At 42.9% G+C, this 11352-nt stretch overlaps 1 protein-coding gene across 2 annotated transcripts in view; it reads right to left on the bottom strand.

The window, feature by feature from the left end:
* Positions 1-1512: 1512 nt before the first annotated feature.
* The window catches only part of AKAP10 (A-kinase anchoring protein 10), a 77785-nt gene continuing 67945 nt past the window's right edge, over positions 1513-11352 (bottom strand). For both annotated transcript variants that reach the window (XM_025363048.1, XM_025363049.1), the window contains 3 exons: positions 6945-6997; positions 6198-6293; positions 1513-3268 (listed from right to left, as the gene is read on the bottom strand). In XM_025363048.1, the coding sequence (XP_025218833.1) occupies positions 3263-3268; positions 6198-6293; positions 6945-6997 (155 nt within the window). In that variant the 3' untranslated portion in view covers positions 1513-3262. The remainder of the gene's footprint in view (positions 3269-6197; positions 6294-6944; positions 6998-11352) is intronic.

Genomic DNA, 11352 nt, shown 5'->3' with positions numbered 1-11352 from the left:
GGTGCAATCTTGGCTCACTGAAACCTCTGCTTCCTGGGTTCAAGTGATTCTCCTGCCCCAGCCTTCCGAGCAGCTAGGATTATAGATGCCCGCCACCACATCTGGCTAATTTTTGTCTTTTCAGTAGAGACTGAGTTTCACTGTGTTGGCCAGGCTGGTCTCAAACTCCTGTCCTCAAGTGATCTGCCCATCTTGGGCCTTCCAAAATGCTGTAATTACAGGCGTGAGTCACCGTGCCCAAAATTCTTTTCCCTTTTTTTTTTTTTTTTGGAGACAGAGTCTCCCTCTGTTACCCAGGCTGGAATGCAGTGACGCAGTCTCGGCTCATTGCACAACCTCCGCCTCCAGGTTCAAGCAATTCTCCTGCCTCAGCCACCCACATAGCTGGGATTACAGGCGTGTGCCGCCACGCCCAGCTAATTTTTGTATTTTTAGTAGAGACAAGGTTTCACCGTGTTGGCCAGGCTGGCCTCAAACTCCCGACCTCAAGTGATCCACCTGTCTCGGCCTCCCAAAGTGCTGGGATTACAGGTGTGAGCCACTGTGCCCGGCCCCAAAATTCTTAACATAAAGAACTGTCTTGGGCCTGTCTGGATCAGGAGTTCAACCCAGGTCCAATCGACTGCTATGTGGGGAAGAGGGAGGAGAGGGTGAGAGAAAAGTTCACTGTGTAGAAACAAACCCCACTCCTGAAGTCAGGCAGGTACCCAAATAGTGTCACTGGAGAGAGGTCAGTCACTTCATCAGGTGCTTAGCTCTCAATACTTAAATAAAACAGCAAAGAAGTTTGTATTTTTCTACAATTCAGAATGACCTTCCCCTCCAAATTCCTACTGAACTAGTCAAAGCTCCAGTATTGTAAACTACTTACATTTCAAAAAGCTCTACTGAATGTTGAAACCCAAGTAGAAAAGTTATAAAAAGTCGCTCCCTGTTTTATTGCAGTTCACTGGATTTGGCTGACATTTGCTTTTTACTTTCATCAAATCTTGCAGAGTGATGAAGACACATCAAGTTACAAAATGTATCACTTTCTCTCTAATATCTTTTTTTTTAAACAATTTGTGTCAATGTCAACAACATGATAAAGATGAAGGGTGTTCAACTGATTATTTGAACCTATGAAAACTCCACCAGGGAATCTAATTTTATGAGCACAATGCACAGAGCCTGGAACATGGTGGGTGCTCAATATTGGAGGAATCGAATTCCAACTTTAAAATCAGTACAAGGATCTACTTTAGATCAAATATTACATCTGGCTAATAATTTCGGGTCACACTCCGCTTCTGTGTCTCAAAGCATAGTGGAGCAGAAAAAAGTAGCCAAGTGTCAGATTTGCTGCTATTCTCTTTATAAGCCGTTTACAACTACTTGGCATCTCTAGCTCAGAAGCACAAATTGTATATACAAAGAAATGATCAGAAATTATCTTAACTGAAAGCACTAGTTTAAACAGCCTAGAGTCTTGTAGAAATTGTTATTCCAAAACATGCAGAGGCAGCAAGAGTCGCCCAAAACCACATTTTATTCTATGACCTTTATATTGCTTTTCTGTTAAAGATTGAAGCAATGTGAAATGGATGGAAATATTTTGTTAAAAGAACAAAATGAATTAATCATAGCATAGATGCCGAATAAAAACCTTGGGTTTATGCCATACACTCCAAAAACAAGGCAAAGTCCAGTAGTGGCTCATGTTCTGAGTTTTTAGAAAGCAAATGGAAATATTTAGAAAGATCAATATATTTCAACAGAAGAGCCATAAATACCCTGAAAGCAGAAAGTTGACACAATTTTAAATAGAATTCTCATATATATATTTTAAAATCAAACACAATTAAATATAATATGGTTTAAGTACATGAATACTTCAGCTTTAAAAGAATAACAGAGGTGGTACATAGTACCAAAAACTTACACAAAGCCTTTTTGCTTCTTCTGTCGATGAAACAGTGTGCCTCTATACAATCAAATATTGCAATGGAATAAATTCTCTGTTCATTCAAGACTTTCTCAAGGACAAAAGTGATTAATAATTATATATTTATATATATATATATATTTTTTTTTTTGCAAAGTCTGAGCAAAAGCAGTAACATCTAAGAGAACTTTCTTTCTTCTCAAACAATCATGTGCATTGAGGAAGCACTGGCGCCACGTGGTCAATGGAGTGTGCTCACCAACTGGGCAGCCCTGCTGATGGCTGTGCGGTCCCGATGCAGAAGCCAACTGAGCAGAAGTGCAGTGAGTGAGTCTCTTACTGTCCTAAAGAAAGGAGAAAGACCACCAACTGCACACTTCCCAGCTCACAGCAAAGAATGGGGGAGGCAGTCAAACAAAGTCGAATGTTTCCCTCTCCCCAATCATCCTGCTCATCTTATGTTAAAAAAAAAAAAGTGTAATTTGGGAATAACTGTTTTGTTCAAGGTGCCACAGGGGCAAAATTGGAGTCATCGCTATGATTTCTTTCTTTCCACATGTATTCTGAAGGGAAAGTTAAGTACTGGAGTGCAGAATTCCAAAGGGGCAAATCCTAATGCTCAAAGTAAACCAGATTCACACCCTTCTGTTAGCAGGAGAGAGAATGGTTTTAAGTATACTGCATCTCAGGAGGAGGAATTAAATGTGAAAACTGTATACTGCCATCAAAGGAAGGAAGAAGTCACTGAAACTTGACCCATGACTTGTCAGCTTCCTTCCAAATTAATGCTGCTGTCAAGGAAGACTGCATAATTTACTCTCACCCTGTTCCACTGAAGCTGCTAGCACCACGCTGCCACTCAGAGCTGCCTGGCTCTCGGTGGGGCTGACTCACCTGCTTTGGAAGGACAAAGCAAAGCACCTCTGGCACCTGCTTTATGATGCTGTTAGGGATGAGTTACTGCTACGAGTGTGCATCAAGTATCGGTTCTATGCTTATCTGCTTCCCAGAGGATGTGGTCCCTGTCTATTCCAGTAGGCTAAAAGACTCTCATAAATGGGTTATTGCCGTTGGAAAACTAATAATTTTCTAGTAATGTAAACAATACCATTTTGTATCTTTAAGACTCTCACTGTGTGAACGTCATGTGCATCAATTATGCCTACAGGTAACTGCATTATGGTGGAAGTCTAGGATTGTCTCCCATTCTCTCCTGGAAACAACAGTGACAGATCAGAAATACAGTGCTGTTTTCATTGGCTGTGTTGAAGAATTCAACCAAGGGAAAAAAGTTCTCTTATTTTTCACAAGCAGATTTCCTTTATCTCAAGTTTTGAGTCATAACTGAAAAAAGAAAAGAAAAGAAAATGGTAAGGTGCATTTCTCTAACAAGTGACCTATTATTACAAATTAAGGATGGACACCAACACTTTGTGTTTACTATATACCAGAGTTTATGACAGCCAGAAGCTAACTACAATTTTGTGAGGTAAGATATTGTAATTTTCCTTGTTTTAACACATGAGTGAACAGAAGCTTAAAGAGGTGAGGTAACTTACCCAAGGGTCATTTAACAAGGACTGGCATCCAGACTTGCTTTCCCATGTTGGCAATAGATATTAGAATGAAAAATACTGCCAATTTTCAACAGAGTAAGTCTACTTCTAGGAATTAACCCTACAGCATATTCAAGAGGGATGGTAAAGACACGCATGCAGACATTCACTGACTCCCTCCTGTACTCACAGCACTGGGGACAAATATCACTGGGTCCCCGGTATTGTGGCATGGGACATGTGCACATGAAGCAATTCAGTAATGGTGTAAGGTAGTTTATGCTGAATGTCCAAGTACATCCTATAGGCAAATGTCGAGTTGGAGGTTGAAGAGAGAGGTATCAACACAGGATAAAGAGACTGGGTATTCCTTCACAGGCCTAGGACTTCATGCATTCATAAAATCATGGAATGAGGATTAGAAGGGGTTTTTCTTTTGGGGTTTTGGTGTTGAATTTCTCTGATCTACTAATGAGGACATGAGGAACTAAAGTAGTCACCTGCGTAAAGAAAAACTCAGCTAGTTCTTTGAGTCTACTTTTTTTTTTTGAGATGGAGTTTCACTCTTGTGGCCCAGGCTGGAGTGCACTGGTGCGATCTCAGCTCACCGCAACCTCTGCCTCTGGGGTTCCAGCGATTCTCCTGCCTCAGCCTCCCAAGTAGCTGGGATTACAGGCATGTGCCCCCACACCCAGCTAATTTTGTATTTTTAGTAGAGACGAGGTTTCTCCATGTTGGTCAGGCTGTCTCGAACTCCCAATCTCAGGTGATCTGCCTGCCTCGACTCCCCCAAAGTGCTGGGATTATAGACGTGAGCCACTGTGCCTGGCCCCCATTTCTGGAATTTTTTATTTCAAGAAATTCAATTTGGTTCTTTTAAAACTATTTTGCATTTTTCTCATTATACTCTTGTTTTCCTTGATATTCTTGAACTTTTTTTTTTTTTTTTTTTTTTGAGATGGAGTCTTACTCTGTTGTCTAGGCTGAAGTACAAGTGGCGCAATCTCGGCTTACTGCAACCTCCGCCTCCCGGGTTCAAGTGATTCTTGTGCCTCAGCCTCCCATGTAGCTGGGACTACAGGCGCCTGCCGCCATGCCCAGCTATTTTTTTTTGTATTTTTAGTAGAGAAGGGGTTTCACCATATTGGCCAAGCTGGTCTTGAACTCCTGACCTCACGTGATCTACCCATGTCGGCCTCCCAAAATGCTGAGATTACAGGCATGAGCCACCGCGCCTGGTCACTTGAGCATATTTTTAATATTTAAATTCACCATCTTTCTCATATCTGGGTCTGTTTCTATAGATTGAGTTTTCTCCTGGTTATAGATTAACTTCATGTCATACTTGGTAATTTGTGATTGATGTCAGAATTTTCATCTCATCTCCTCGTCTCGTCTCGTCTCATTGTCTGAGTTTTGCTCTTTTTGCCTAGGCTGGAGTGCAGTGGTGTGATCTTGGCTCACTGCAACCTCCACCTCCTGGGTTCAGGCAATTCTCTTGCCTCAGCCTCCCGAGTAGCTGGGATCACAGGCGCCCGCCACCACGCCTGGCTAATTTTTTCTATTTTTCATAGAGACAGGGTTGCACCATGTTAGCCAGGCTGATCTTGAACTCCTAACCTCAGGTCATCACCTGCCTCAGCCTTCCAAAGTGCTGGGATTACAGGCATGAGCCACTGCACCCAGCCTGGACATTAGACATTCTAACTTTACACTGTGAAGTGCTGAATTTTGTTGTGTTACTGTAAAGAGGGTTAGCCCTTTGTTTTGGCATGCAGTTGTTAGAGTAATTTGATCCTTTAAAAATTTGCTTTCAAACTTGGTTCAGGTGGTTGTACTCCAGACCTAATTTAACTTCAGTAGTAAGGCATAACCTTTGTGAAGACCCTACCCAATGCCTTGTGTATCACAAAGTCTCTCTACTCTGGCCAGATCCTTCTGGCCACGAACTTTTCTTAGCCCTATGTTCAGCCTACTAATTTCTGGGGGGTTCTTTACCTGGACAGATGCATTTTCACCCCACACATATACAGATAACCTAGGCCAAGGATCCAAGGAAACCTCTCTAAATATCTCTACAGCTTTCTTTCTGGGCAGCTTCCTCTTTTCTGGTACCTTTTCCTACAACTTCTACTCAAATTGGTCTCTCTGAACTTTGATTTTTTGTTTGTTTGTTTGAGATGGAGTTTCGCTCTTGTTGCCCAGGCCGGAGTGCAGTGGCGTGATCTCAGCTTACTGCAACCTCCACCTCCCTGGCTCAAGCGATTCTCCTGCCTTAGCCTCCCAAATAGTTGGGATTACTGGCGCCTGCCACCACACCCAGCTAATTTATGTATTTTTAGTAGAGACGGGGTTTCACCATGTTGGCCAGGCTGGTCTTGAACTCCTGATCTCAAGTGATTCACCCACCTTGGCTTCCCAAAGTGCTGGGATTACAGGCGTGAGCCACTGCACCTGGCCTGAACTTTGATTTTTAACTCTTTCGTTCAGCAAGACTGGGCTCTGTTTGGTTTCAGTGGTTTCCCTGTATTGCCCATTGTCCAATATATGGAAACAGTTGTTTCATTTAGTTTGTCTGTTTTCTAGTTGCTTATGATAAGAAGGTAATCCCCATAGCAGTTAATCTTTCAAAGGCAAAGAAACCCCTTATGTCCTTTTTTATTTTTATACCTGGAAAATAATACTTTTTAGTTTACACAAAACAAAGTCATCCTTACCTTTGTAGATTTCTCTAATGGCTGATCATACTGTGCCTGCTGCATAACGTCACTGACTATCATTTTAGCAATCTTCCAAGCTAGCTCTTCCTGGGCCTAAAGAAAATAATTTAAACTGGTGATAACAGTTATTCATTAGATGGATCGAGATGCACATACTCAGTGCTCTTAACAAATGGCATAATCATGCACATCATTTCTACTTATTTGGATAAGAATTTCATTCCCACGTACGAAAAAACCTGGGCCACCCTCTGGCTGTGAATATTAACAGGTCATTCCCTGTCTTCCAGTGTCAACTACTGGATATCTAGCACTGGAACTACTTTCAGGTTAGATGGTCAAAATAAAACACTTTCCTTTTTTCACCTCCCATCTCTCAATGTTCTTAACTATTAAAAAAGCAAGCCTCCACTACTTAAAGTAAAACTGATGGCGGGGAGGGAAACATTTGAGCTTTTGATCTATACATTGATTACTGATGCCTGCTGGCTGATGGAAACTTGAAAGCATGTATATCCTTCACTGGTCCTAGCCTCTGGACTGAAGATACTTTCACTGCTACTATCAGGCAATTGTTATATGTTAAGAAGGGACCACCCTTTCTTGGTACATTGTGGATAAGAGAGCATAAATGTGCCATGCTGCTTAAACATGGGAACTAAAGAAAAAGAAAATTTAAAACCTTACTTACACAAGGATGGCACTTATAAACAGAAATCTCTTTATCCTAAAAGTAGAATTTACCTCATCAGTATTTCCTTGCACCCATTTCTTCATAGCTTGTGAGAACATGGATCCTAGTAAACAAAAACAAAATTGAATGTACATTTCATGCATAATCTTACATTAAAAATGCACTGGGCACAGTGGCTCACGCCTGTAATCCTAGCACTTTGGGAGGCCGAGGCGGGCGGATCACCTGAGGTCAGGGGTTCGAGACCAGCCTGGCCAACATGGTGAAACTCTGTCTCTACTAAAAATACAAAAATTAGCCAGGCATGGTGGTGTGCGCCTGTAATCCCAGCTACTTGGGAGGCTGAGGCAGAAGGATTGCTTGAACCTGGGAGGCGGAGGTTGCGGTGAGCCAAGATCGCACCATTGCACTGCAGCCTAGGGGACAAGAGCGAGACTTCATCTCAAAAAAAAAAAAAAAAAGCTCTTATTTGGCTGGCCGTGGTGGTTCACACCCGTAATCATAGCACTTTGGGAGGCTGAGGTGGGTGGTTCACCTGAGGTTAGGCGTTCGAGACCAGCCTGGCCAACATGGTGAAACCCCTGTCTCTACTAAAATAACAAAAATCAGCCGGGCATGGTGGCAGGCACCTATAATCCCAGCTACTCAGGAGGCTGAGGCAGGAGAATTGCTTGAACCCAGGAGTGGAGGTTGCAAAAAAAAGCTGGGCACGGTGGTTCACTCCTGTAATCCTAGCACTTTTGGGGAGGCCAAGGTGGGTGGATCACCTGAGGTCAGGAGTTTGAGACCAGCCTGGCCAACATGATGAAACCATGTCACTACTAAAAATGTAAATTAAAAAAAAAAAATTTAGCCAGGTAGCAGGCACCTATAATCCCAGCTACTTGGGAGGCTGAGGCAGGAGAATCGCTGGAACCCAGGAGGCGGAGGTTGCAGTGAGCCCAGATTACACCATTGTACTCCACCCTGGGCGACAGAGTGAGACTCCATTTCAAAAACAAAAACCCAATATCACCACCACCAACAACAAAATGCTCTTTTAAAAGCTGTTGCTTCCAGACATGGATATTCTTATGTGATACCATCCAAAACACTAAGGAATATTGCATTAATAAAAATTGATTATATTGCTTCCATAACAGAGTATTTAACTTGCAAACATCATGGCTTGACAAACTTTTGAAAAGGTGTTTCAGAGTTCTGGACTTTTCTTCTACTCTCCTCACTTGATGAAAGAAACTAATATCTAGTGTTAGTTTGCGGCAAACATTAAAAAACAAAACAAAACCCTAACCAGGATATTGCTCTTGGGTAAGAATCTAGCAATACATTGGGAGACATCAACACATTTGTTATGTTTTCAAACCTTCCAGACCAGATCCTATATAAAATGGTTTCTAGGACAGAGTATGCCACTACATTCTAGTTCACTGGTCTATATAAACTAGCCGGGTGAGAGAACAGTTTCAAAGAGCCATACTCCATCCAAGCTAGAGTACACCTTAACTTCCTAGGATGTGTAAGCCCACATCTGTAATCACATGCTGAGAATCATCTGAAGTAGGCCAGCCTCTACTTCTACAAATGAAATACACAGCTTACTTTGTTATTTAATAATTTGAACACTCTTACTTGCTAACTTTGCTTTAAACCAAGTTAATTGTTGGTAGATTATTTCTTGAGGCGAGGTCCTGATTCATTCAATAACTGAATTCATAAAAAATACAAAACCTGGATCCTTTTCCCTCAATTTTTATTATTACCCAAGGGTTTAAATATTGGTTTATTCAAATTTTACTGCCAACCAGAGTCTACAGAGCCACAATGTTAAATGCTCTGCCTGAAGGCTCAACTGGCTGTTGAATCATCCCATGCACTGTTCTCTTTTCAGGCCACCCTGCAGAGTCACTCTATTGACAGTCTCCCTCTTATTGACTGATACTTTTTCCTCCAAACCCACATCTTAGACTCTTCCTCTGTGCATTCCGTCCTCCTTTAACATGGAGCTTCTCCAGGATCCAACTGCCAGCTTTCCTTTCATCTTCAACACATTCTCTTTGGGCATCTCATTCCCTTGTGTGGATTTAACTTCCTTTGATCTGCAGATAACTTAGAAACCCCTTGAGTGTCAAACCTGTAGTTCCAAATTGTCCAAAGGCATCTCAAACTGAGCCTATTTCAAACTGAACTAATCTATCTCCCACCTACTCTTTTTCTGTGTTGTGTGTCTCAGTTAACGTTACACATTTTCATCTAGAGAACCCATGTTAAAAAAAATCTCAATCTACCTTCCCAATTTAAACATGAAATCTGGTTACCAAATTTCACCTTAGAATTCAACCTTGGACATATCATAAATCTGACCTTCCCTCTAATTCTTGCTACCACTACCTAACTTTGAATCTTTTTCTTCTCCTATCTACATTATTAGCTAATTCCACTGGCTGACTGGTGTCCCTGATGCCAGTTTCTCCCAACTCCAATTCATTCTCATTCTACTGACAAGGAAAACATCTGGTTAGTACTTTGTTTAGAAATCTCTGATGTCTACATGATGCGAGTCTAAGATCCTTAAAATGACATGTAAGGGATTTATCAATTTAAGTACAGTTTTGTCTCCTGCCACTGTATCCAAGCACAAGGGATTGCCACTACATGGGCACAGGCTCATAACATCCTTTTACAATTCCTCCTTGTTACACTGTCTCCTAGATGATGTTAATGTAACTTAAGTTACCTTGCTTGCCCTTCTCATAATCTCAGAAGTCTCTTTTCAAAACTCAATCTTGGCTGGCACGGTGGCTCAAGCCTGTAATCCCAGCACTTTGGGAGGCTGGGGTGGACAAATCACTTGAGGTCAGGAGTTTGAGACCAGTCTAACCAACATGGTGGAACCCCGTCTCTACTAAAAATACAAAAATGGTCAGGTGTGGTGGCGCATGCCTATAATCCCAGCACTTTGGGAGGCCGAGGCGGGCAGATAACCTGAGATCAGGAGTTCGAGATCAGCCTGGTCAACATAGTGAAACCCCGTCTCTACTAAACATACAAAAATGAACTGGGGATGGTAGCACACACCTGTAGTCCCAGCTACTAGGGAGGCTGAGGCAGAAGAATTGCTTGAACCCAGGAGACAGAGCTTGGAGTGAGCCAAGATCGTGCCACTGCACTCCAGCCTGGATGACAGAGCAAGACTCCATCTCAGAAAAAAAACAAAATGGGCCGGGCACGGTGGCTCAAGCCTGTAATCCCAGCACTTTGGGAGGCCGAGACGGGCGGATCACGAGGTCAGGAGTTCGAGACCATCCTGGCTAACACGGTGAAACCCTGTCTCTACTAAAAAATACAAAAAAAAAAAAAACTAGCCGGGCAAGGTGGTGGGCGCCTGTAGTCCCGGCTACTCGGGAGGCTGAGGCAGGAGAATGGCGTAAAAACCCGGGAGGCGGAGCTTGCAGTGAGCTGAGATCCGGCCACTGCACTCCACCCTGGGCGACACAGCGAGACTCCGTCTCAAAAAAAAAAAAAAAAAAAAAGAAAAGAAAAAAACAAAATGAAACAAAAACACAGAAAATTAGCTGGGCGTGGTGGCACGTGCCTGTAAGCTCAGCTACTCGAGAGGCAGAGGCAGAATTGCTTGAACCTGGGAGGCAGAGGTTGCAACGAGCTGAGGTGGTGTTACTGCACTCCAGCCTGGGCCATGGAGCGAGACTGTCTCAAAAAAAAGAAAACTCAGTCTTTTCCTCTGTGCTCTATTATCAAGGTTTCAAAACTCAGATTAAAACTATAGGCTAGTAAATGATGAAAATTCTTTCCATCTGCCCCCAATAAGGAAGGAGAGAGAGGCAGAGGAAGGGGAGTCAAACTGTAAACAAACTGTTGTCAAGGTGGTATTCTGAACCAAAGCCCTGTAGTTGCTACTAACCTGCTGTGTGACTCCTAACAAATCACAAATCACAATCTCCCCATTCCTCAATTTCTTTTTTTTTTTTTAAGACGGAGTCTCACTCTGTTGCCCAGGCTGGAATGTAGTGGTGCATTATCAGCTCACTGCAAACTCTACCTCCTGGGTTCAAGCCATTCTCCTCCCTCACTCACCCTCCCTAGTAGCTGGGATTACAGGTACCCGCCACCACGTCTGGCTTTTTTTTTTTTGAGACAGAATCTCGCTCCGTCAGCCAGGCTGGAGTTCAGTGACGCAATCTCAGCTCACTGCAACCTCTGCCTCCCAGGTTCAAAGGATTCTCCTGCCTCAGCCTCCCGAGTAGTTGGGACTACAGGCACCTGCCACCATGCCTGGCTAATTTTTTGTATTTTTAGTAGAGACGGGGTTAGCCAGGATGGTCTCGAACTCCTGACCTCGTGATCCGCCCACCTTGACCTCCCAAAGTGCTGGGATTACAGGCGTGAGCCACCGCACCCGGCCCTAATTTTTGGTTTTTTTTTTTTTTTTTTTTTTTT

This window comes from Theropithecus gelada, chromosome 16 (genome assembly GCF_003255815.1).
Source record: "Theropithecus gelada isolate Dixy chromosome 16, Tgel_1.0, whole genome shotgun sequence".
In the NCBI taxonomy this organism is placed as follows: Eukaryota; Metazoa; Chordata; class Mammalia; order Primates; family Cercopithecidae; genus Theropithecus; species Theropithecus gelada.
Note: the sequence above shows the minus strand (reverse complement) of the source record. Positions and strands in the feature narration are given on the sequence as shown.